The 27,441-nt window shown below is 48.5% G+C and overlaps 1 protein-coding gene across 1 annotated transcript in view; it reads left to right on the top strand.

Annotated features, from left to right (window-relative positions):
- Positions 1–3,170: 3,170 nt before the first annotated feature.
- E2F3 (E2F transcription factor 3) overlaps positions 3,171–27,441 on the top strand; it is a 68,422-nt gene continuing 44,151 nt past the window's right edge. Inside the window, exon 1 of the mRNA XM_073224081.1 lies at positions 3,171–3,587. Coding sequence (XP_073080182.1) covers positions 3,240–3,587 — 348 coding nt within the window. The 5' untranslated portion in view covers positions 3,171–3,239. The remainder of the gene's footprint in view (positions 3,588–27,441) is intronic.

The following is a 27,441-nucleotide window of genomic DNA, read 5'->3' as shown; positions in this document are numbered from 1 at the left end:
CATCTGCAAAGGCCCTTTTTCTAAAGAAGGTCATATCACAGGTTTAGAGATTAGAACGAGAGACATGAATTTCAGAGGGCCACCTTCAACCAACTATACAGGCCAATTCTGGGACAACTAGCTGCCTTGGGCCGCTGGCAGAGCAAGGGAAAGGGGGGTTAGTGATGGGCAAGAGCAGCCTGGCTCCATTGCTTAGAGTAGTCTAACCTTCAAGGGCAGGGCAGGGCAGGAGGGCTCAGACTTGGGAGCTGGCAGAAGCTGGCCACTAACAGGTGAGCAGGTCGGGGTGGGATGAGCAGCGGAGCCGGCTTCATTACCCTCAACTTTGGAGTCAAGAGTCTGTGATCCCTACTAACTGGGATATGATTGTGCTCCTACTTTGGGACAGAGCTAACTAGCCACAATTGGACATCAAGGGGCAGCAGGAAGATTAGAGGCAGGCTAGCAGTCAGATGGGACTGCAAAGTGCTGCAAAGCATATTCCACAAATAAACAGAATCAACAGCCACCACTTGATCTCCTGATACATGCCTGGCTCTTTATATTCATCATGGCCTCTTTTCATCATAACCTTGTACTATGGCTATGGCAATATGAGTTCCCATTGAACATATGAGAAAACAGATTTTTAAAGATTAAAGTTATATAGTGAAGAAGTGGCAGAGAGAGAATTTAAATCCAGATCACTCTGGCTCCAAAATCCATTACCTTTCTACTAAAACATTCTACCTCGCCACAAGTTAATAGTCAACCTCAAATTGTAGCATCCTATTTTCCTCTAGGAAGGTAAACTCTTCCCTTTACCTCCTCACCCTGGGGTTCACTAGACATAAAAGGTAAAAACATTTGTTTGCTACCAAATACCCTACATTAAAAAATGTAACTTGTTTAAAGTAGAATCAGCGTTTTGAAGCTCTCTAGACCACAATTACGGGCGTGCACCTGGATGTGGGCATGTGCTCGGTTATGATGGTGTCATACTCATCTCACTGTAATCACTCATGGGGAGCTCTCACAGGGATTTTGTGCACGTCTCTAGTCCTAGGCTTGTCTCTAGTCTTAAACTGCAGGTCTGTAAGGACTGTGTATGTTGTACCACCCTGCCCCCACAGCCCTCACCCCCACCACCAAATGCACCCGCCAGTGCTGTCCTACCGGCGGTAATACCCAAGTACTCCCCGTGCTGGGTCTCCTCCGCAATGACCCACAGCCCCAGCAGCACCGGTGGAACAAAATCAAGGAAGTCGCTAATACATTATGTCTTTGGTCCAACCAGGAACTGAGCCTTTTAAGTACCACCGAATCTGCCCTAGAGATAGTGTCAATTTTTTGATAGAATGCCAATAGATGTTTGGATACTAGGCTATGAATCCTCAACTAGCTTGAATGCAAAGCCAACATATTCCTGAGCCAGGTGCAAGGTTTAACAGTGCTTTTCACTCATCCTATTTCCAACAAGGTAACGGGGCTGAAGTATTAAGGACTCCTAGCCTGAATGACAAACCTTGTCCGGCCTCTCCTAAAACTGAGTGTATGAGTCAGGAAATTATTATTAATGCCGATGGTAATAATTATAATAAAGTTTTGCAAAAGAGGTTGAGGTACTGCGATCCTCATCACCCAGTAAGCACCAGTTCAGTAGCTATTTTGTGCAATGCTCAGTGACTGGAGCTGTCAGTGGCGACCTGATGTACACCTTTCCCCACGTTCCTCAGGATCCTTTTCCTGCTCAGTCTCACAAGAGCAATCTTCAGTGTCAAGACCCACGAATACTTGCACCAATACAAAAGTCAGTTTGGCAATAATTTAATATTTTTTTGGTGGCAGCTTCTAGTTAAGTAAAAAAAGTTTTTATCGTTACGTATAGGTTTGGGGCACCGTGTTTGCTTTTAACCAGAGAACGCGCTAGGAAACCAAGGTTGCGAAGTGCTGGTGCCCTGGAGGGTGGCTTTTGCAGGGAGCAGGCTTTCCTCGTGGGAAGCGCACGCTTCTTCGGGTACGCGCTGTGGGATTAGAAACCCGCAGATCACTCCTCAGCCCCCATTAAACTGCCCTGGGTGCTTCTGGGCCAGTAGGGGTGTCTGCTGGGCTCAAACCGACACTCGTGATAAGATTTCACTCAGTGAATTTTTACTTAAACCCAATCCCGGCCAATAAGGAAGCCCCCGGGAATGCTCTGGAGTGTCAGCCGAGCGGCGCCCGCGAGAGCGTCAGTCGAACCTTCCGCCCCACGGTTCTGTTCGCCCACATGCTTCTGTCTATCAGGCTCGGCCTGGGATCGGCGCTCGCCGCCACACGGGCTGCATGTCAGGAAGGGAGAAGCCCACGATTTAAAGGGCTCAGCCGCCACTGCCAGGAGCCGATCCCAGGTCCAGCTGGCTTTGGGTGCATACTCGGGAGAATCTCCCGCCGCTGTTCATCTATTACACCGACTGGTCAAAGTAAAGAGAATAACCGAAACTGTCCCCTTGGTCACCTTGACCATTTGCAAAAGCGAAACTTGCGCTCCAGCCGAGGGCCGCACTGAGCCTGCGGGGAGCGGAGCCCCCACCCTGAGGGCAGGCGGGAACAGGGCGGAGCCCCGGACAGGCGTGGCCTACCGTGGGAGAAACGCGCCGGCTTGGCCCACCTCCTAGAAACGTTTCTCTCTCGCAGCCAATCAAGGTGGCCTATGCAAATAGAGCCCCTGTCGCCCCGGCAACCGTAACGCACTACAGCCAATAGAAGTCAGCCAGTCGCGGCCCTGCTCCACGATTGGGACTGAGGTAAGGAGATAGCGGCCCAATGGGCTGTGGGAACGGTCCGCGGCGGACTGAGGGGCGGGGATATGCAAACATAGTTTGAAAAGCCGGCGGGAAATCCGAGTTTCGCGGGAGGACCTTGGCGCGTAAACCGTATCCCTTCATTCATTGTCAGCAGCAGCTTCCTGGAGCCATTTTTCAGCTGCCGGCCGCAGCACCCAGGCTGCCGCCGCCGTCTCGCAATCCGTTGCATCGGCCGCCCCCGACGCCTCCATCCCCCCTCGAGGCCCGACATCCGTGCTGCCGGGACCCCCCTCTCTCCAGGGCCCCGACTATTTTTGGCCCCCGGGGCCCGTGCGGTACGGAAAAATTAAGGGAGAAGGGGCTCGGAAGCGCCGGGCGGGGAGGAGAGGAGACTCGGAAACTCCGACTGCAAATAATAAAGAAATTGAAAACAATACATTAATATACCATAGCAATAAAAAGAGCAGGAGCGAGATGAAAAAGGGGATCCAGCCCGCCCTGGAGCAGTACCTGGTGACCGCCGGGGCTGGGGAGGGGGCGGCCGCCGCCGCAGCCTCCATGGACAAAAGGGCACTGCTGGCCGGCCCCGGCTTCGCCGCCGCCCCCACGGGCGCGTACATCCAGATCCTCACCACGAGTGCGTCCACCACCTCCTGCTCCTCCTCTCTCCAAGGCGGCGCGGTCGCCGCCGGCCCCCTCCCCAGTGCCCCCGGCGCGGAGCACACCGCCGGCAGCCTCTACGCCACGCCGCACGGACCCTCCGGCAGAGCCGCGCTGCTGCAGCGGCCGCCAGCGCCGGGACGCGGCGGCGGCGGCCCTCCGGTAATGCCCTCCCGTCCCCACCGCGCCCGGCCAAGGCGGGGGGGGGGACTCGCGGCGCGGGCCGCGTGGGGGGCGCTGGCCGACCTCCGGGCCACGGCGGCTGCCCCTCCGGCGAGGGTTTGCTTAGATGCGAGCGCCCCCCTCCACGTCGCCCCAAGGGCTGGGGGCCGCGCGGGGCGCCGGCGTGGCCTCGGCGCGAACCACGTCCCAGGCTCCGAAACTTTTCGCGGCCCCCCTGCTTCCCCTGCACTTTCCCTACCCCCACCTCCCCACCCCTCCGGCGCGAGGCTTCCTCTTTCGGGCGTAGGAAGGGGTCACGCCCCGGATGGAGAAGGGTGGGGGAGGGAGTAGCGCCCCGGGGAGTGGGGGCTGCGGGCGCCGGGGGCACCCGCCGGGGTGGCCGCTCCCCGGCCCCGAGGGCCCGTGGCGGCCCAGGGTCTAAGGCGTGCTCGGGGCGCGGGGACCCTGCCCCGCTGCGCCCGACCCGTTGTGGGGCCGCTGACGCCCCGCAACAAAGGGGCCGGCGGGGACGTGCGGGCCGGGTGGGGGCCGCCGGGCGCCCCGGCCTGGGCGCATCCTGGCGGCGGCGCCCGCGTGGCCGAGCGGCTGGGCCTTCTCGCCGGCCCCGGGCCTGCCCTTGACCCGCCTCTCCCCTGCCCCCGCCCGCCCGGCCCCCTCCCCGCCCCCGGCGGCGGCGGGGGGCGGGGGCAGCCGGCTCCCGTCCCGCCGCCCGGCTCTGTCCCTCTCCCCGGGACCCGCCGGTGACGTTTCGCACACGTGCGCGGAGGACGCGCCTGTGACTGGGGAGGAGGCGGCGGCGGGAGGGGGCGCTGGAGGGGAGAGGGGCACCCACTTCCTCCTGCTCGCCGGCTCCCTGCCTGGGACGGTCCCGGCGCCCTCGCAGCCGCCCCGGCCCGGCCGCGCTCCCCCGCCGCCCCCCCAGGCGCCCGCCCGCGCCCCGCGCCGCCGGCCCACTCGGCCCTCCGGGCCCCCGTGCTGCGCGCCCACGTCCCCCGGAGCCGGGCCGGGCTCGGAAATGCCCTTACAGCAGCAGGTTAGTGGCCGGGACGGCCCGGGGGCCGCTGCCGCCCGCGGGGCGCGGGTCCTGCCGGGCCCGCAGCCGGGAGGGGAGGCGGCTGAGCGGGGTTCCGAGTGGGAACGGGGGGTTGGGTGCTTGAGGGAAATGAGTAAGCAAGAAAAATCTAACTAAGTAAATGCCCCGGCCTCCGGCGCTGGAGTGCCCGCCCCGGGGGTGGGTATGGTGGGGACGCGTTTTCTTCCGAGGGGGCCGGTGGGTGGGCGCGTGAGAGCCGCGGGGGCTTCTCGCCGGTGGCCCGGTGGGGCTGTGTTCTTCCTTCCCTTGGGCCGGAGGGGGAGGGGGCGGGCCGGAGGGGAGCGTGTCTGCAGGATTCCCAGGCCACCCGCCACCCCCTCCCTTTGTCCCTGTAATTTATAAAGCGCCTTTGAGGGATGGTTTAGGTCCGTATGCGGCTTCCCTTTTTGTTGATACTAGAAAGAAGTGTGGCCGGAGGTTTATTCCCCTTCCTCCCCTTCCCCGCTTCACTCCCTCCTCCATGCCTCCTGTCTTCATCCTCGTGGCGAGGCTCGGCCCCCACGAGGGAGGCTAGAAACGACCTGGACTCCTTTGGATAAACGGTTCATGGGTCATACCAGTCTTTGACCTCACCTTGTCTCAGCTCTAACTGGGTTTAGTTTTGGAAGAACCAAGATTTTGCAGGGGTCTTTAGGAAGTCAGCACATTGGGTGGCACTTCGGGAAATAGATGGGTTTTGGAATAATGAAAATTTTTGTTTCCTTAACTCTTCCCAATTTCTCCCCCGTCTCGATCTTAACTGCTTTCCAGCCCCAGAGATACTTGCTGGAGATGTGTGATAGAGCCTCAGAGGCTCATGGTTTTTAGTGACTAGGGTCTGCCAGCAGGGGGGAAACAGTACAGTACCTGCTTGCACAGACAGAATCCAGGGTGCTGGAATCTCAGTCACCAGAATATTCCACGCTTTTATTTGCATTAAATACTATTACTGGCTGGACCTAAACATGCATGGACATATTTTAAGCATATTTGCCCCCTACGCAGTACTGTTACTGTATCATAAACCCAATCTGAACCCAGATATTGACATAACGTCTTGGATTGGATTCAGATTTACAGGAGAGGAGGTTTGATAATGGGAAATTCTGAGACCACCAGATCGCCTTTTTTTTTTTTTTCCCTATTTTTATATATCAGCCTGTTTGGGGGGCCAGGTCTACAAAACTGTCTAGCCAAACTTGTATGTAGTTCCATGTATTTTAAAGTATAAAAACTTGCCCTCACCCTCTTCCAAGTTATTTCAAGACTTTATCCTCCTTGCAGCTTCATAATAATCATGAGCGCTAAATATAAAGGTTGATTTATTTTTTGTTTTCTGATCAAAATTATGTTAGACTTCTCTTTAAGTCTTGAAATTTTCTTGATATTCTTTTCCTAAGCAGGAAGGCAGCATGGTGATAGCTAAGTGATTGGCAGAGCAAAGAAAGCATTTAAACACTTTCTGTCCAAGAAGAGGTTGCCAACCTCATATTCAGGTGGCCAGAGTTGCAGACCGACCTGGTTCTGATTCTCAGGAACATCTCAGAACTTAACCAGCAGCGAATTCTTCACCTTTTTCCAATGGGAGAAAAATATGTGAATCTTACCTTACCAGCTCTATTGCCTGTATCATTTACAAGTTGCATGATCTTAGGCAAATAATTTCTCAAAACACAGTTTCCTCTTCTGTAAAGTAGGGACAATAACAAGACTAACTTTAAGGCATTTTTAAGAGTTACATATGATAGTGCATGTAAAACACTTAGCATAGTGCCTGGCAAATAGTAGATGCCCAATAAGCAGTCAGATGTTATTTTTTATAACTTACAGAAATAATGTAAGACCATATACATACTGCCCCTTTGTTTACATGGGTAAAGTGGTTAAAAGTTTTCTGAAGTGATGCGTGACCAGTTATTTATACCCAGTTCATTTGGGTTTATATGTCTACAAAATATGGCTATCCTAGCCATGGGTAAAATAGGGACATGTCACTATGACAGGACTATGTAGAGATGGTGGTGGTAACCTGCCTGAGCATGACCTTGTGCTTTGAGTTGTGACAAATTTAGATCAGTTCATCTGCACTTTTTGCCTGTCTTCCATTCCTCTCATGACTCCGTGGACCTGTCAACTTTTGGGTGAAGTCTATGCTTAGTGGCTTTTGTAGAACTGAACTCTGAATATTCACCAAGTTGGACATGCTCTAGAGAAATTCAGTTTTAAGTGGTGAACTGTTGGAAGTGGAAGAGCTCTAGAGAAACCACAGTCAAAAGTGCTATTTTCTGGAACAAATCTGGGCTTCATCATTTTCTGCATCTTCTAAAAAGAAGCTGAAATTATTTCATTCTAAGAAAATGTGGGATCTATTAATGTATGAGACAATCACCTGTCACATCTGATTTAACTTAATCCAGTCAAAGCAACTTCTGATTATATTTTGGGAAAGAATTTGCAGTTCTTGAAATTTCTGTGTAAGGATGGAGGAACTATCGGTGGTATAGTTGGGTTTCTTTTTTTCCTGTAGAAGTATAAAAGAAGAAAAATGCCAGGTTCCTGTGGTTCTGTACTCAGGAATCTTGTTGCTGCTGAGATGTATGGTGGATGCCAAGTTCAAGCTAGGAGAGAATTTTTAGTCTACATACCCCAAAATGGAAGTTTCAATATAATGCAGTGACCAGACTGGAGCAGTACAAATAGATCCCCTATAATCAGTGCCATGGGTGCCGTTCTGATCATCCTCTGAAACAAAGCGCCCTTAAATGTGGCCCTGTGAGCCAAGGAACCCAAGCTTGTGAACAGAAAGGATTTTTTTGTTTTTCTGTAAGTCGTCACCTTGTGTAATACTTGGAAGAGTAGATTCTGAGATTAATGTGCTGTGTACAGCTAACTTGAAAGCAGAAAATAATACTCTAAGCTTAGACATGAATAAATAGCACCTGGAGGTTTAAAGACTAGGGAAAAGTTGCTTTTATTCTCATGTTGCAAAAATATAATGAAGTAGTTTTCTTGTACCTCTTCTGTCTTTATTGCTGTCCCCGAAGACAATACCATCCACGCTTTTAACCTCTTTCCAAGGGACTTGGACCCATTTCTCAAAACTTCAAATATTCAGTGTTAATATTCTGACTGGTTTTCTAATTTAATTAATTCCATTTGTATATCCAGTTTACAACCACTTTCCCAAGCTAATCGACTCCCATTCCTTTTTAACCACCTATTTTCTACTAACATTTTTAACTAGCATGAATAAAAATCAGCAATTGCTTATGCTTGTCAAATCAGTCAAATCCATGAAACTACACCAAATAGTGCAAGGGAAAGCAGGTGATTTCAGTTCTCATCAGAGTCTGTTTCATTTGGTTTTTAAGGAGAGAAACTTCCCTGAATTATTTGAGATACTAACCATGTGACTTAATGCATATTTTCATGCTTCTTAGCAGCTTAAAAATAGTTTTAGGGACTGTATTTACAATTGCTAAGGAATGTTTTTTCTACTAATCATTTTTCATGGAACTAAGAAGGGAAGATAACTGGCAAAGCAGTAAATGTAGGAAACCACTAATGGTATCTCCTTCCTCCTACTCTGATCCCCTCTTCGGCTTCATAGAGTGACTTGGAAAATGTATCTTAACACAAAAAGTAATAAAACAGAAGGTACACAACAACAGCTAAGATGGGGACAGGAAACTTGGGAGGGTTGGGGGGGTTTAATTTAGAGGGATAACGCACATAGCTTTTGCTTCAATAAGAAGGAAATTCATTTTTTTCTCACTTTCAAACGCTCTCCCCCAAAAGCAGTGTGTATTTAGAACTCACTGTGTAAGTTGCAAAAATGCATCCTCTGTCTCCTGTCAACCTTAACTGGGAGTCAGACTTCCACAATCTTCTGCAATATCTACAATATCTGTTTAAATAAGAAGAGAAAAAACAAAGCCCACGGGTTGCTGGATTGTTTCACAAAACCCATGCACTTTGCTTTGCTGGAGAATCTGAACCACTGCTTACCTTTTTGTAAACTAAGGCAGTTTATGTCAGCAGGAGTTGATGGCTGTGAGCATTGACAGCTGATGGTGTAGGGTGGGGCAAGAAGAATAACAAGGGATGGGAGTGCCTCCTCCCCCCCGCCATGTATAACTTTGACTCCCCAAAAACTTTGCTAATAACCTCCTGTTGACCGGGAGCCTTACTGATAACATAAACAGTCAATTAATGCACATTTTGTATGTTATATGTATCTTATACAGTATTCTTATGATAAAGTAAACTAGAGAAAAGAAATTTGTTCTTCAAATTGTCACAAACCTCTTAAGAATTTTTCCAATGTATTTATCAAAAAAAAATATGCATGTTAAGTCAGACCCATACAGTCCAAATGTGGTTGTTCAAAGGTCAACCATAATTGACTTAAATCCACTTTCCATTGCTATATCCTAGCTGTGTGGGGCCAGTTGTAGTGTCCAGGCAATGTTCTTATAACTTGACAGTCCCTGAAAACTATAAGTTAGCATAGACAAACAACTATTTCGGATAGCTTCTGAATCATAACATTTGAGCATGTAAAGCAACAGAGTCATCATCTGACCCCAAACCCCTTCATTCTGCAGGTGAGGAAATAAGACCCAATTCAGTTAAGCTGCTTTCCCAAGGCCACAGACCAGCTTGATGGCTAAGCCAGGGCTGAAACTGGAGACCGGAATTCTTAGAAGAAACCACATTCACCAAGAGAAAGTTAGCTATGTCTCATGTGTCCCTTATGAGAAAATTGGGATGTTGACAGTACATCTTAGATTGCCTTCAGGAGTGGTTACATTTTAAAAACGTACACATGCAGAAGTGCCCTTTGAACAGTTGGCTTTCTGAGTAACAACTCATCCTCAATGATATAAAATAAGCCAAGGGACTGTAGATGTCAAATGAACGCAATTTTTTTAAATCGAAGGAATGATTGACTCATAAAAACATGATAGTAATACTTTTAAAGCTTTATATGTTCCTTGCAAATTTGGTTGTTTTCTGGGGATATGGTAGTTCTGGTGTTCAAAAAGCAAAGCACACACTTCACAGAGAAGAGAACCTGAGAGGATTTCTGAAACTTTGTTCAGGAGAGGGGCCAGTACTGGAGGCTTTGTGCGGGGCCTTCCACATCCTGAGAGCCTGTCCTGGTTTTCCAAGGTCCCTGGGCCTTTGCCCAGTACCGCTGGACTGGGTGCTCTTTCTCCAGAAAGATTTCTGGCTTAACAAAGTGGCTGATGAGTTAACTTTCAGTGGAAGTCACCATCCCCTACTAGCCAGTACTAATTTCCTTAAAATGTCCTCTTTTACTCTTGGAACTGAGAAAGCTTAAAAATAGAATCACTTCAAGCCCTGAAGCCTAAAAGTGAAACATAATCCAGCGTGGCTTCAGTTCATCGACTTGTTCGGGGCAGGGATAGATCCATGCCCGGAAAGGTGCCTCGTGTGGCTCTGGGTGTTCGGCTGGTGAGCAGTAGGCAGCAGCCGATGGGCGTTGTGACCAGTGAAGCTCTTCCCCTGGATGGCATTTCGGTGGATGCAGCCGTCCTTTGGGGAGCGCAGGGGATAAATGCGGCTGGTCCCCCAGCAGGTTTCCCCAGCCACCCCGGAGACCCTGGCCTCCTCCAGCGGGCTCTGGGCTGCGACTGAGAAGGGCTTCTCCACACCCAAATGTTGTGGCTCTAGTCACTGAGGGTCATGGGAAGTGATCTCAGATCCTCTAGATTTTCTCCGTCCCTTGCCCTTTTCTATTTTCAATGCCTTGGGGCTCCAGAAATTTATGACCAGAGCAGCAGCCCTGTGGCCCCCACCATCCCTGCTGAGTGAGCCTTCCTGGTCTGGCACCCTTTGGAGAGGAGGAGGCTCAGAGGCACCTACCGCGCACCCTCCCCTGTAAGGCAAGGGAAGGTCAGCTGAGTACGAGAGGCAGGCCGTGGAGCCTGGACCACACCGCTTGATTCTCCTGTGCTGCCTGCTAGCTCTGAATCTCACATCCTCACCTGTGAGACGGGGGAATAACAGTGCCTACCTCCCGGGCAGTTAGGAAGATCAAACAAGTCCCTTTTTGCAAAGGGCTTGAACCAGTGCCTGGCAGGAGGGAAGCGTTCTATGGCAGGTGGGTGTGGATAGGACTGCCCTCCCCCTCCGCAGCCCTACCTGGGCTGTCCTTGGTGGCTTACCAACTAGCCCTAGCGTTCATTTAAACCCAATCACACCTCTAAAAACGGCGGCGATGTGGAATAACCAGTGGGGAGTTCTCTCCTGACATAACCTTTAGGGTCCTTGCATCTTTTTATCGGCTGTCCGATGACTTGGGAGGAGGAACCAAAGAATACGCTTATCATAGTAGCAGTATCAGTAGTAGTGTCATAACTAAAATCTTTACTTCTGTGATTAAATGTGTTAAGTTGCACTGTTAACATGACTTCTGGGCAGTAAACTGTGGCTTCCAACTGCAAGGCAGATTGGGGGGCCCTGGCAGGCTTGGAGGCCCCAGTAGGCAAGGGGCACAGTGAGGGCCTGGCTTTCTTTCTGGAGTGCATCTGTCGCTCCTCCTCGTCCCTTGCCTCTCCTTTTCCCTGGCTTTGAGGGTGTCGGAATCGCAGCCTTCACTGGCTGCTTCTGTGGCTTACAAATTAATCACAACCTTCTCCCGAGCGTCCGAAGTACTGTGAAACCTCACCTTTCCCGTTTTGCTTCCTGTTCCTCCCGACTCAGGCGCTGGCCTGGCACAGTGGTGAAGGTGGCTGTTGGCTTCCCTCCTGCGCATTTATTCACTCAAGGGTTCTTTCTCTTCCCACACAGCCTCCATGCCACCCACTGCCACTCAAGGACACCTCCTGCAGGGAGTCTTCCCTGATTGCCCAGGGGCTTGGGCCCCTCCCTTCCTTCAGGTCGCTGCTGCCTTCCCTGTAGCACGTCTTGGTCAGCCTTTATCCTCGTGCTTGGTGCTCCTGCCTCCCTCCTCCAGACCCACAAATTGCCTGGGCCTTTCACCGTGTGGCACCCGCGATGCCTTTGACATTGGAGACTCAAATATTTACAAAGAGGTGTTTTCATTAGACACCTGCAGTCTGCTTGGTGCTCTAGTTGTCCAGTTGGGGCTCAGAAGAAATAATGAGGCATGATCTGCCCACTCACACTGAGTCCGCTTGGGGAGACAGGCGTGAACGCAGGTGATTCTCCAGCAAGACTAAACAGGAGGCGGGAGGAAAACAAGGCCCATCTAGTCCTCAGCAGTCGCGGAAGTGCGGCTGGGCCGTGAGGTGAGCAGCGTGACTTCCGGGCTGTCACCCTTGGAGCACAGGAGGGCGCCCATTAGAATCCTCTGTGCACTTTCAAGAGAATACCAATACCTGAACCCCACCCAGACCAACTAGGATCTGTGGGAGTGGGATCGTGGTGTTAGGTGTCCTAGATCATTTTAATGAGCACTCTGATTGGAACCACTGAGCTAGATGGAGTGGGAAGATTCAGGGGACTGTCCGTGATGACGAAGGCCCAGCATGGGTATGGGGTAAGATCGTTCTGGAACAGAGATTGCCTTCCTACGGGGGCTCTGCCGGTGCGTGTTGGTGGGGATGGGTATAACTGGTGCGGGGGCTGTGCTTGAACAAAGAAAAAATGCCCTATCAGAAGGGGGCCGTGGGACCCTGCTCCAGGTGGTGGCTGTCAGGTGGGAGGGCAGGCCCCATGTGTTGCCTGATCTCGAACCCACTTAAAATGCTGGAAATCTACTAGTTTTAAAATGTTGGCTCAGTGAAAGAGGGAAATGTGCAGGCCAAACAAAATAGGTCTGTAGGATAGATTTGGCTGAAGGGCTGCCACTGAGCGGTGTCTGGTCTGTGGGATAGTAACAGCTAATGTTTCTCGACCATGTGCACATGGAGGGCACAGAATCAAGTGCTGTACACGCATTAGCACGTTGTTCACAGCAAGCTGTAAAGTGGGCATCATTATGCTTGCCCTGCACAGCAAGGGACAGACGGTGAGGGGTTGAGGGGCTGGCTCAGGGCCCCCCATGGGGAGTGGGGCAAGTGAAATTGAACCCGAGGGGCCTGGCTATAAACTCTCAGCTTATTCTGGGCCTTTATCCCCTGTGGTCCCATATGAATTCCGTGGTGGGGACCCGAGGTGCCTTTTTCCGAGCTCACCTGCCGATAAGAATTGCCTGAAGCACTTGTTCCAGATGCATTTTCCCGGAATCCACCTCCACGGGAGGAGATCTTCTGATGTGGGAAACACTGCTGTGGGGAGATGGACACAAAGGGTCTTGAAGCTGGACTGACCAGGCGAGAGTGGAAGCTGCCTGCAGAATCCAGGCACACTGCTCTCACCCCCTTCCTGCTGGGAGAACAGCCCTGCAGAGCCCCGGGACCTGGGCCAGGTGTGTTGTGCCCCGGACCCACCCTTGTGGTACCAACATCATCACGAAGACACACTGTCCAAAGGTGGTCGCCCAGAACCTCGAGGAGGTGAAGCAAGGACAGGGTGAGGGTCTTAGCTCAGGAGGCCCAAGTGGGCACTCTCACTGCGTGCCAGCCCCAGCCCAGCCAGGTACAGGGCCCTATGCCGGACCGCTGCCCTCGGGGTTTACTTTGCCCTGTAGCAGAAAGGCTTTTCATTCTGTTGGGTCTGGGCCTACCTGGGACAGGTTACCAAGTGGACAAAAAGCCAGGGGTGTCCGGGGGAGAGAACCAGGGCTTGCAGTTCAGTATGTTCTATAGAGCTGATTGTCTGGATGCTGGATAGCAATCGTGATGGCGTGAAAAGGCAGGTGGACGTGCCGCTGCGGGCGGAGGAGATAGAAGGCCTTTGGCTCCCCAGGCGTTTGGCTCCTGGGGCCGAAAGCAGGGATGAGGCTGCGCATCTCCCCCACTGGGGTGTGTGCCATGGAGGGAAGGGTAGTTTGGTAGGAGCTGGTCGGGAGTGGCACTGCAGGCCACTGGCTTCCTAAGAGGCTAGGGTTGCGCCCTGCAAGTGCAGCGAAGGCAGAGGTCACAGTGGAAGTCTTGAACAATAGTGAGCCAAGAACTGGTCTCCCTAGCTTAAAAAAGAAGAAAATTAATGTGGTGCCACAAAAACCTTTCATCATTTTCACTTCTCCCTCTGTAATATGAAAACGAGACAGATTCATCAGGTTGATTTTTAGCGATCGATACTGTCAGGGCTCCCAGAGACGAGCCATCAGATGTTATTTATTACAGGCCTTACCAGGTCCATGCCCGGCTCCTGGCTGCTTGGAGAAAGCCGCCCCCAGTTTGCAACCTGAGAGCCGGCTGGAGACTCCTGTGCATAAAGGAGGGCCACGTGATGACGCCTTGAACTAAACATGACGTTCTCTGGACCATTATTTCCTATGTTCTTATGATTTCCTATGACTTTGCTGATTTAAAAAGAAAGATCTTGAATTTTCTTAACTTCTGGCATATTAATGTTCAAAAGTGAGAGTCTTTGAGTACTTCTCTGGAGGAAAAAGCCTTGTAAATTTTAACTATCTTTATAATTGATTTTTCAACTTGGTGACATGTGTTTAAGCCTGTTTGCAGCACTCCTGGAATTGGCCGATTTTGTTGATGTTTGGAGCAACAATACTTGTGGAAATTTTCTGACCTTTCATGTTGCTGTTCTCCTTGTTAGCATCTTAGACACCCTGCTTCTGGGACTGGTCTTCAAGAGGCGAGGTTTTCGGCACTGGGGTCCCACGGCGTGTCGGTGGGCTGCATAGGGAGGACCATGGACTGGAAGATCTTGCTTTAGGATCGCGCTCTGTCATTTACCTTCTGCAGATTGTTTCTGTGAGCTGCACTTCCTGAACATGGTGTTCCTGTCTCCTTCAGTGGTTGGAAGGATTAAATGAGATGTGTTTATGGATGTGTGCCATATGTTCCCCATTCAGTGTGTGCCCCCCTCTCCGTCACCACTGCCATGGAAGGATCTGCCTGAGTGTTGGTCGAATCTGAATTCGCAGCATTTTTACCCCCTTTCAGGGAAAATGAACTGTCGGACAGACACTGGCCACCCACCTGGTGCGGAATGCAGCAGCCAGTATTCTGCAGGTTTTACAGGCGGCAGGGATGCTCCTGCCCTCACCATGTTCGCCAGGACTTGGGAGAGGTGAGACGTGTTCTTCAAGACCTGAGACGATGAAAGACAGCAGAGGCCACAAGGGAATACCGGTGGGGTTTCCTAGGCATGCATCTCGGTGAGGGGGCCAGGGACGGCCTCAGGAAGTTTGAAACCAGAGCCGCAGGGTTTTGGCACGCTTCCTCGTGGGGGAAACGGCATGGCCATTGTTGAGTGGTCAGCAGCAACCCTGGGTTCCGCTCCCAAGGAGCCAGTAGCAGCCTCCAGGTAGACAATCAGAGTCGTCTCTGGACAGTGCCAGGTGTCTCCTGGCAGCAATCAACCCCATCCCTACCTGCCCTGCCCCCCCGCCTTTGAGAAGCACTGAACTGGACCTTGAAGAAATGCAGAAACGGAATCCTGTGTATGCGTTTGCTATACAATATACATTTCAAAATAGGGTATGAATTTTTCAAGCAAATGATTTCTTTTAAGTGGATTTTAATCTTGGCACACGTAACACCGGCATGGAGCCCCAGCACTGGGCCCGCCGCCCCCCCCCCCATGGCGCCTCCTCGCCTGGGAGCGGGGAGAGCGGGCCGGGCCGGCACCCAGCGCCCGATGCGGGGGAATGCTGACTGCGGCCGGCTACGTGTGAACACTCCACTGGGCTCGCCGCGGGCATCCCCGGGGTTATCCTGCCGTCGCCATGGTTGCCCCGTGGCTGTAAGGTGGGCCTCCCCTGCAGGGCAGCACAGCGGTGGGCAGCCCCTGCATTGGTGGTGGGCGCATCTAACCACCTGCCCTTGCTCGCCCATCCCCATGCCGGCCGCCGTGTGCACCGCGGAGCCCACTCAGGTGGCACACCCAGCAGATGTGGACGGAGCCCCTGGCGTCCACCAGTCCCTGCTTTGGCGCTGGGGACACAGCAGCGTCAGCCCAAACTTGCCTACCTTCGTGTGATGAGGAGTTCGCCACATGAGAAATACCCTGTGCTGTCTCTGATGGACTGCGGTCTGTTTTCTTTAGGACAGTGGTTCTGAAATGTGTGGTCCCAGACCAGCAGCGGGTCTTGGAAATCTTCATTGCAAAGTTTCAGGTCATGCCTAAGACCTGCTGAGTTAGAAACCTGGGTGGGACCAGCCATGTACTTAGAGGTGTTGAGAGGAGTAAATGAAATGGAGACCACGGGAGAGCGGCCAGCCTGGAGCTGGACACAGACTGGCCGGCCACAGTGTTGGTGCAACTCCCGCCTCTATCCCCAGCTTAGAAAAACCGCCTAGGGCATTAAATAGATACCACACTTCTTTGTAAGAAGAGCTTCTGACTACCCACAGTTTGCATGGGTGTGGATGACATCACAAACATTAGAACCAGCATCATGGAATCAGAAGTTTTGATAAGTTAAAACATTCATGAAATATATATGTAATGAAGTAAACAAATTAGAAACCAAAAAAGAAAAAGATGTTACCTGAAGTTTAAAATTATTTTTCCACATGAAGATGAATGAAGAAAAGCCCACATCAGAAATTCTTACGCACTAGCCCAGACCCCGGTCTGCTTGTGAGTGACCCGCCCGTGTAATGTAACGGCCACTGTCACCTGGCAGGCACCGATTCATTCCAGCCGTGTTACAAGGAGTGTTTGGGAGGGCTAGTGGCTCCTTGTGTCCTGGAAATGCACGTGGCGGGGCATAAGGCTATTTAATGGCCCCAGTCTGTCATGGCGGGTCTCTTCTACAGTGCCTCTCTGGCCACCGGTGGGCACTTCCTGCCCCTGTCCACCCACCTTCAGCCAAAACAACTCGTGGCGCCAGTGACGGTGTTCAGTTGGCCATTGATAGTCGATTGTGTTGCAGGGTCTGGAAGTAAAGGCAGACGGCACTGGTGAGGGTCAGCTTTCCTACGTCCCTGGCTTCTGGAGCCACTGCCCTGTACAGTAAGGGTGGCCAAGGTGTGGCCTCAAACGCTGCCGCCTCTGAGGCTCTCGCGTGGCTCAGCGCCGCTCTCCTTGTGGAACCGGGGACCTGGGCGTGGGCCTCCCTGCCTCTGCTGTGGGGGCTCAGAGCCGTGCTGCCTACGTAGTGAGCTTCATGGATATTGTTTAGATGGGCCCAGCCAGACCTTGTTGCCGAGCGTAGAGCCCCCCTGAGCCGTGCTGTCCGGTTGCTGTGATACAAGAATGGCGTTGGGGCTGCCAGCTGTGGGCTGCCGCTTGTAGGGCAGGTAGGCCTCCTGTTGGTTTCACTTCAGAGAAGAGACCTCAATAGGAACATAAAGAGGCCCCAACCTTGCATGATCGGGAACTCAGATTTATCACTTTCAGGAGGGTTTTGCGTGAATCAGAGTTCCGAAGGCTGGTGAACTAGTCTGAGAACTTACTGATTTACCCTGAGAAATACGACTGCCAAGTGGGCAGCTGCAGAAGTTGGCGTTGCCTTGTGTTCCCGGTCAGAAGGTGATGAGCTGAGTCAGAGACAGAGTGAAATGATCCCATTAGCATCCTCCCGTGCCACCCCTCCTCTCTGAGCATCACGCCCACAGGGGCGGAGGCCGGCTGGCCATCGGGGGGCATGAAGGACACTGTCACTCGGGGACCCAGCGATAACTATCCGGAAACTGACATTGTTGCCTTTTTTGTAAAGAAAGTACTTGTTTTTAGTACAGGCTTGTTATTTAAAGAAATCAAAGACTGTATATGCCAATGGGGTAGAATTTCAAAGAGCCGCTCCACCCTCTCCTGGTCCTGCTTCCCTTCCCAGAGGAACCTCCACAGCAGCCTGGCCTTTCCCCTTTACATTCATTTGCAAATGTATATTTAATATAAAGGTGCAAATGGTGGCTTGTGGTGTATCCTTAGCAAGTACCAGACACATGTCCGCAGTGGTGTCACCGCTCTTTGTGATGGCTGCGCTGTGGCATTATGTGGCTCTGCCAGAATGTAGTTTATTCTCCCCATTTACTGTAATTTCTGTTATTTCTAATTCTAACTTAGTATTATAACTGTGCTACATTGACTATCCTTGTGCATGTCTGTATTCCTACAGAGGCTGAATTTCTGTCTATTGACGTTCTGTCACGGCACAAACAGAAAAATGCCGACAGGTGAGCCAACTTGTCCTCCTCAGGCTGGACGGGTTCTTACCCCTCACGCTAGCGAGGAGAGGGTCCGTTGTCTCGTGCTCTTTCCATCGTGGGACATTAGTCTGTAGACTGGCTGGTGGTGCTAGAGGGCATCTCCTGATTTCTGTCTCCTGTTTCCTTAATTATCACTGTTGTTCACCACCACTCTGCCACTGTTTATTGAGTGTTTTTATGTGCCAGGATTGTTTCACGCACTTTCCGTGAAAAGTACTACTTTATAAACGTTAATGTCCCTATGCATTTTGAATGATGATTGTCCTCATTTTACAGATGCTGAGAGATGGGTTAGTAAATGTAAGCATCTGCCCTGATTTCTATTTCTGTGAATTGTCTCTGAATTCTTTACCCTTTTTGTTTGCAAGGCTATTTATAATTTTCTTATTGAATTATTGGAACTTCCAGTGAACTTGTAACAGATTTGGACTCTCTCTGGGGTATGTGTATGTATATTTTGCCCCAGTTTGTCATTTTTATCTATGAGATGTATTTCTCTCTATGGAAGTTTTGCTCAGATAGACAGATAAAACTATAATCCTAACATTTTAGGACTGGTGACTTATTTTGAGAAAGCTCTTCCTAATCCCCAAATTATAACAATATTCTCTATTCTCCTGGCTTCATAGTTTTATTATTTTGATCTCTAGCTTCTTTGGAAGGGTGTGTGTGTCTGTGTGTGTCTGTGTGTGTGTGTGTGTCTGTGTGTGTGTGTACTGATTTCTATTTTTCCCAGATGGATAGCCAATTACACTAGTGCCATTTATTGAATGGTTCAGCCTTTCCCCTGAATTTGAAAGGCCACTTTGATCGTATTAAAGTGTACGTGTGCATGCACACACACACGAGCCTCTGTCAGTCTGTATCTGGACCTTCTGCTCAGCTCCGTTTCTTTCTAAGGAAATAGCACCCGGCTTTAATACAGTTGGCTGTATGGTATGTTTTGCTATAAACAGGGAAAGTCCTGCCTCCTCTCATCTTACACTTGTGTTTTGGTGGGGTTTTCTTGTTTTTTGTTTTCACTAAAAATTACAGTTTCCATCATTGCACTTCCTTGCCATTTTACAGATGGTTTCTATCTCCCCAGTCCACTGTGAATTTAGGGTAAGAAGAAAGCTGCTATTTGCCTACCTTATGGAATAGTTCTGTATACCAGACGTGGCAGTGAGTATTATGTTATTTCATCTGATGGTGCAGCACTTCCACAGCTGGGGTGAACCCCGTGAGGTTCTGTGGCTCAGCAGTTTGTCCCCAGCTACGTGACTAGATGATGCTGGAACCAGGACTCCAGACCGAGTGATTTCAAACTGCTCTTTCTGACCCAGGTGCTACCCAGACGCAGGGAGTTTCCTGACGGTTCATGACAGGCCTGGCCCAGAATGGGTCCTTAGGCTTCTCTCTTCTTTGGGGCAGTCAGCGGCATTTACAGAACGTTTATTGTGTAAAGCGAAAGACTTGACAAGACCTCTCCTAAGGACTCATGCCCTGGCACAGCACAGGTTGAAAAATTCAGCTCTGCCAGAATATTTGGTCCTATTCAGAATGTGAATCAAGGTGGGACCACAGTGCAAAATGCAATGAGGAGAGAAATCGTTTAGCATATGTTTCTTCTTAAACAGACACCTGTTTAAGCCGCAGCTCTGAGCGGTGGGTCTGGGTATGGTTTTGAATGCAAAGGTGAGGAGGACACAGCCCTGGACATTCAAGGGCGGGGCATTCTGGTGGGCATCAGCACACCCTGGGAGTTCCTACCTTTTGAAACAAAAGGCAGCACAAGTTGTCTGGTGGGGGAACAAAGGTGTGTGGGTCTGGGAGCACTTCGCTGGAGATGAGCCTGTACACCCGGGCCTCTTCCTCTGTGCCTGGATCGATCTGCCCGCCTGTCTGAGCCACCTTCCTGCAGGTGGTTGCCCCTTGATGTGATTTATTCCTGGTGGCTTGTGTTGGTTCTTAAGGGTGAATATCAGGAAAATAATTTTCTTTGGAGAACTTTGAAACTGCCTCTGAAAGTGGAGTCCTGCTGAGCCTCCCACCGGGAGCCTGGGAAAAGTAATCCTACTTATTAATGGTAGTATATGGATTTTGTGTGTAAAATAGGCCCAGAGGCCTGTGACAATGAGTCCACTCGAAATTATAATTTAAAATATCTAACAGAAGGGCTGTGCAGAAATGCTACCCCAGAACATAAACGATTGGGTGCTTAATGAGTTTCTCACATGCATGTAATTACATGACAGTTGATAGGTCAAGTTTGTTTTCATACCCGAAATCCTTTAATTTACCTTTTCTTCAGTCACTGGTTCAAGAATAGAGGAAAAGCCACTAAATGTTACCAGTCTTAACAAAACCATATACTTGTGCTTTGCTGTTCATTTATCTGTTTATTCAGTCCACGTGATCTTGTGTACCCATCGAAGAATTCTCCTTCTCACTGCATGACTACATTCCTAATTTTGTGTAAACCTACAAGATTTCCCTCTAAATTGAAAGGTGAGTGTATAATCATTTTTATTGTTCATGTAGCCCATGCCTGCCTGGCCTTGTTTCTTAGTCTGGTTTTGTGTGGTTGGTATGGTGGCCCCACTCCCAGCCCCTGGGTCCCTGGTCTCTCTCTGGTCATCACCTAGTGTTGCTCTGGGATTGTGACCACAGGTGGGCCTGCCAGGGCTGTGCCAGTGGTGAGCTGGTGCCAGTCACCCACGCATCCTGGCATTGCCTCAGCTGACCGGGGCTTAAGCTTTAACTCTGTTCGCCCTGTTAGCAGTTTTTCTCCACATTTCCTTTAAAATATGCTTCCACTTCTTCCTTGCCATGCTCCTCAGCACAGCTGTCCAGGCATCCTGGATTTTTCCATTCTTGACAAATGATCTGGCTACTGTAACTGTAGCTCTGCTGTGCTGGTATCTGTTGAAATTAGACCTAGAATCTAAATGCGACTTCATGCAATGGTCGATGAGACATTTTTCTCTTCAAATAGCCTGTGGTCAGCTGGCACTCCAAACCCCTTATCTGTGCCTTCTCCACAGTGATGTTGCAGGGAAAATGGAGTAATTTGCAGTTGAAAGTGATTTAGAATTAAAAGTTCTAGGTAAGGTGCAGTGTGAGCTGTTTTTGCATCTGTAATAAAGTGGAGAGCTGTTCACCACCACTGCTGTCTGCCTCCCCTAAGTGTGTTGAGCAACTTCAACCTAATTGCATTTCTTATCACATAATGGAAATCAAGGGCCTGCCTGTGTTTGGTTCTATAGCCACTTCTTACCCTAATAAAACTTGTAACCCAAAGATTCACCATCTCATTTATGCTTCATGGACTAAGCTCCCCAAACACAGTATCTGGTCCTTTTCCTCTTAGCAGTTCAAAATGATAATTTGGTCCTGAAACTTGGCCTGTAAAACAGGTACGTGACAGGTGTGGCTCCGCTTGTGCTGGAGGTGGGCTGACTGCGTGGTGGTCATGTACAGGGAATGGGGTCTGCTTGGGACGGGGGTTGGCCTGGGCCTGGGCAGCAGCTGGCTTATTGGGTCATCAGACTTGGGGACCCGGGATCTGGCAGGGACAACGGCCTGGATGGTTCAGGCCCTGGGTTCTTACTGTCTAATGTGAGTGATGTTTGTGGCCCCCTTCCACTCAGCCCTCCTGTGACTTTGTCCCCTAAGCCATAGGGACTCAGCACTGTGGCCCTAAGGTTCTCGGGGGCCTTGGGATGTTTTGCCGCTCCAGGGATCTATTGACCTGCAGCCCGCCTTTGGGGTGCTGTGGGAGGAGGCCCAGGCCTGGGCCGCGTGGGAACCCACCACGGGCAGCCTTCCTCCTGCCACTGGCCACACCCTCGCCGTGCCGGACTGACACCTGGGGCTCCTCCCCTCAGAGTCCCAAGGCTTAATTAGGATGTTTACATTCGCACTCCTGACGGCGCTCTTCCAAAGTGAGTTGGCGCCAGTTGGTTTCCAAGGCCTAAGTAGGTCCCAGAGCTGGGCGTGGGGGTTCTGGCCTTTGCATTGGGTGCAGGAACAGATGAGTGCTGAGCAGCCTGCCTGCTGGATGCCGGGACTTTGGTCCTCCAACAACTCACTGAACTGCCTTTACGATCTTGCCATGATTCTGAGAAATACTGAGAAATGCTGTTTCCGGGTTACAGGTGAGGAAACAGAATGGTCAGAGATGGTTGGTGACACTTTTTTCCCTTAAGATGAGAGAGGTAGTTAAAGGGGTAGGACTTTGGAGTTACATGCGTTTAAAATCTCATGAGCTGTGGGGGGCTCAGGCAAGTCACCTCACTTTTCTAGACCTTGATTTCTTGAATAACATGGCACAATTAATGACCTACCTCTCAGGGCTGGTAGAAGTGATCAGAAAGGTTAGCTCTTACCATACATGGTGAGCAAGGGGGAGGGATGACTAAAACCAGGTCTTAGGACTAACCTGTATTAGCACGCAGCTTCCCATGCGTAAAGAGAACCAGAAGCGTCTGCAGATAAACCTGTTTGCCTGCATCAGACTGTGAATTCAGAGCAGCTTTGATCAGCATGGATTTGGTGCAGACTTTGTTGTAGTTTTTTTCTCTCTTGTTCCTCTAAGCTGCCCTGTTACGGCATTTTAAAAAATTGCCGTGAGCTCGGGCCTGTGTAACTGCCAGGCGAGAGCCGAGATGCTGAAGGTCCTCGCAGGCCAGTGGTGGTCACCTGGGGCATTTTTGTTGTCGGATCTGGGGGTAGGGAGGATGCTGCTGGCATCTAGTAGAGGCCAGGGCTGCCGTTAAGCTTCCTACAGCTCGCAGGACTGCCCCCCTCACGACAGAATCACTGCGCCCCAAACGTCCGTCTAGAAGCCATGCTCTCGGGTAAGCCTGCCCTGTTGCAGCTGGCCTTCGCCTCACTGCTTTCATTTTCTAAGCTATGCTGGTTTTCCATGTGATAAGTCTTCGAAGTCCTGAAAATCCAGGACCGCTTCTCAAACTGTAAGGGGAGGAGGAGGCTGGAGAGGAAACTGCCTCACTTTTCCATTTAGCTTCAGGAACGCAGAGCTTTCAGATCCAAGCATTGTTTTTCTCAATAGCTTTCTTTTTTGTGTTGTTTTTCCCCCAGTATCACATAACCCATATTGATACTAAGTTTTTTTCTTTTCATTTTTTATTAAGTTATGATTGATATACACTCTTATGAAGGTTTCACATGAAAAAACAATGTGGTGACTGCATTTAACTGTATTATCAAGTCCCCACCCATACCCCAATGCAGTCACTGTCCATCAGTGCAGCAAGTTGCCACAGATCCACTATGTCCCTTCTCTGAGCTACACTGTTCTCCCCGTGATCCCCCCACCATGTGTACTAAACATAATACCCCTCAATCCCCTTCTCCCTCCCTCCCCACCTGCCCTCCCACACCCCTCCCCTTTGGTAATCACTAGTTCATTTGTGGAGTCTCTGAGTGCTGCTATTTTGTTCCTTCAGTTTTGCTTCATGGTTATACTCCGCAAATGAGGGAAATCATTTGGTACTTGTCTTTCTCCGCCTGGCTTATTTCACTGAGCGTAATGTCCTCCAGCTCAGTCCACGTTTTTGCAAATTGTAGGATTTGTTTCTTTCTTATGGCTGAATAGTATTCCATTGTGTGTATTTATATGTACCACATCTTCTTTATCCATTCATCTACTGATGGACACTTAGGTTGCTTCCGTATCTTGGCTATTGTAAAAAGTGCTGCAATAAACATAGGGGTGCATATGTCTTCGAATATGAGAACTTGTATTTTTTGGGTAAATTCCAAGGAGTGGGATTCCCGGGTCAAATGGTATTTCTATTTTTAGTTTTTTGAGTACTCTCCATATTGCTTTCCACAGTGGTTGAACTAGCTTACATTCCCACCAGCAGTGTAGGAGGGTTCCCCTTTCTCCACACCCTCGCCAGCATTTGTTGTTCTTAGTCTTTTCCATGCTGGCCATCCTTACTGGTGTGAGGTGATATCTCATTGTGGTTTTAATTTGCATTTCCCTGATAATCAGTGATGTGGAGCATCTTTTCATGTGCCTGTTGGCCATCGGAATTTCTTCTTTGGGGAAGTGTCTCTTCATATCCTCTGCCCATTTTTTAATCGGGTTATTTGTTTTTGGGTGTTGAGGTGTGTAAGTTCTTTATATATTTTGGATGTTAACCCCTTGTCAGATATGTCATTTACAAATATATTCTCCCATACTGTAGGATGCCTTTTTGTCCTGTTAATGGTGTCCTTTGCTGCACAGAAACTTTTTAGTTTGGTGTAGTCCCATGAGTTCATTTTTGCTTTTGTTTCCCTTTCTCAAGGAGATGTCTTCAGGAAGAAGTTGCTCCTGCTTATATTCAGGAGATGTTTGCCTATGTTGTCTTCTAACAGTTTTATGGTTTCATGACTTACATTCAAGTCTTTGATCCATTTTGAGTTTACTTTTGTGTATAGGGTTAAATAATAAATAATCCAGTTTCACTCTCTTGCATGTAGCTGTCCAGTTTTGCGAACACCAGCTGTTGAAGAGGCTGTCATTTCCCCATTGTATGTCCATGGCCCCTTTATCATATATTAATTAACCATATATGGTTGGGTTTATATCAGGGCTCTCTAGTCTGTTCTATTGGTCTAAGGGTGTGTTCTTGTGCTAGTACCAAATTGTCTTGATTACTGTGGCTTTGTAGTAGAGCTTGAAGTTGGGGAGTGTAATGCACTCAGCTTTATTCTTCCTTCTCAGAATTGCTTTGGCTATTTGAGGTCTTTTGTGGTTCCATATGAGTTTTAGAATGATTTTCTCTACTTCATTGAAGAGTGCTGTTGGTGTTTTGATAGGAATTGCATTAAATCTATACATTGCTTTAGGCAGGATGGCCATTTTGACAATATTAATTCTTCCTATCCATGAGCATGGGATATGTTTCCATTTATTGGTATCTTCTTTAATTTCTTTTACGAGTGTCTTGTAGTTTTCAGGGTATAGATCTTTCACTTCCTTGGTTAGGTTTATTCCTAGGTGTTATATTTTTTTTGATGCAGTTGTGAATGGAATTGTTTTCCTGATTTCTCTCTCTGCTAGTTCATTGTTAATGTATAGGAATGTCACAAATTTGTGTGTATTAATTTTGTATCCTGCAACTTTGCTGAATTCAGATATTGGATCTAGTAGTTTTGGAGTGGATTCGTTAGGGTTTTTTATGTACAATATCATGTCATCTGCAAACAGGGACAGTTTAACTTCTTCCTTGCCAGCCTGGATGCCTTTTATTTCTTTGTGTTGTCTGACTGCCATGGCTAGGACCTCCAGTACTATGTTGAATAGAAGTGGGGAGAGTGGGCATCCTTGTCTTGTTCCCGATCTCAGAGGAAAAGCTTTCAGCCTCTTGCTGTTAAGTATGATGTTTGCTGTGGGTTTGTCATATATGGCCTTTATTATATTGAGGTACTTGCCCTCTATACCCATTTTGTTGAAAGTTTTTATCATGAATGGATGTGGAATTTTGTCAAATGCTTTTTCAGCATCTATGGAGATGATCATGTGGTTTTTTCCTTCTTTTTGTTGATGTGGTGGATGATACTGATGGATTTTTTAATGTTGTACCATCCTTGCATCCCTGGAATAAATCCTGCTTGATCATGATGGATGATCTTTTCGATGTATATTTGAATTCGGTTTGCTAATATTTTGTTGAGTATTATTTCGTCTATGTTCATCAGGGATATTGGTCTGTAATTTTCTTTTTTTATGGTGTCTTTGCCTGGTTTTGGCATTAGAGTGATGCTGGCCTCATAGAATAAGTTTGGAAGTATTCCCTCTTCTACTCTTTCGAAAACTTTAAGGAGGATGGCTATTAGGTCTTCACTAAATGTTTGATAAAATTCAGTGGTGAAGCCGTCTGTTCCAGGGGTTTTGTTCCTAGGTAGGTTTTTGATTACCGCTTCAATTTCGTTGCTGGTAATTGGTCTGTTCATATTTTCTGTTACTTCTTTGGTCAACCTTGGAAGGTTGTATTTTTCTAGAAAGTTGTCCATTTCTTCTAGGTTATCCAGTTTGTTAGCATATAATTTTTCATAGTATTCTCTAATAATTCTTTGTATTTCTGTGGTGTCCATAGTGATTTTTCCTTTCTTATTTCTGATTCTGTTTATGTGTATAGACTTTCTTTTTTTCTTGATAAGTCTGGCTAGGGGTTTATCTATTTTATTTTCTCAAAGAACCAGGTCTTGCTTTCATTGAGTCTTTATATTGTTTTATTCTTCTTGATTTTATTTATTTATGCTCTAATCTTTATTATGTTCCTCCTTCTACTGACTTTGGGTCTCATTTGTTATTCTTTTTCTAGTTTCATTAATTGAGTTTAGACTGCTTATATGGGATTGTTATTCTTTCCTTAGGTAGGCCTGTATTGCAATATACTTTCCTCTTAGCATGGCCTTGGCTGCGTCCCACAGATTTTGTGGTGTTGAATTATTGTTGTCATTCGTCTCCATATATTGCTTGATCTCTGTTTTTATTTGGTCATTGACCCATTGGTTATTTAGGAGCATGTTGTGAAGCTTCCATGTGTTTGTGGGATTTTTCATTTTCTTTGCATGATTTATTTCTAGTTTCCTACCCTTGTGGTCTGAGAAACTGGTTGGTACAATTTCAATCTTTTTGAATTTACTGAGGCTCTTTTTGTGGCCTATTATATGATCTATTCTTGAAAATGTTCCATGTGCACTTGAGAAGAATGTGTATTCTGCTGCTTTTGGGTGTAGAGTTCTGTAGATGTCTATTAGGTCCATCTGTTCTATTGATACTTAGTTTTTGTAAGCACTAAGTAAAAAGTGCCAGGCCATACTGATAAAAGGTGTTCTTACTACATTTTAATTGCTCTTTTTTATACAAATAAGCATTGCTTTTGTTCTAATGCATTGTTTTCTGGGGAATTTCTAATATTTATCTCTAAACTGTTTTATTTCTTTCAAATCAAGCTACCCTAATTGTTAGGCAGAACCATCAGTACTAAAATTAATTGTCTGTTAGAACAGCTTCTAACAAGTCAGGCTTTGAGCATTCTGATATTGTCAGTTGAAGTTAAAACAGGCAGTTTATATTTTGAGTAGAAATTCTACTTTTAAGTTCTAATTTTGCTAATTTCCCATTCTAGAATATTAAGACAGAACTGCCATATAAAATACAGAAAGCCAAAATCAATGTGAACTCCAGATAAACAACACTTTTTGTCTACATATGTCTACACTATTTGAGGTTTACTTGTAATACAAAATTATTTGTTCTTTGTCTGAAATAATTTAACTGAGTGATCGGCGTTTTTATTTGCTAAATCTGGCAACCTTAAAGATAGGACTCAGAGTATTGGAAAATAGCAGGAAACACCACTCATGTCTGGCACCTCCCTGTACAACTTCACCTTGGATATGGTTCTTTATGGAAGCGTCAATAGTAAATCTCAATCGTTTACCAAAGAGAAGGAACTAACTGTCTGAAGATAATTGAGAAAATTTGTTCTGCAGTCACATTCATTGGGCTTTCAGGTTTGCTCGAATAAACTGG

Source organism: Manis javanica, chromosome 16, assembly GCF_040802235.1.
Source record: "Manis javanica isolate MJ-LG chromosome 16, MJ_LKY, whole genome shotgun sequence".
Lineage (NCBI taxonomy): Eukaryota > Metazoa > Chordata > Mammalia > Pholidota > Manidae > Manis > Manis javanica.
This window is presented reverse-complemented; position numbering and strand designations above follow the sequence as displayed.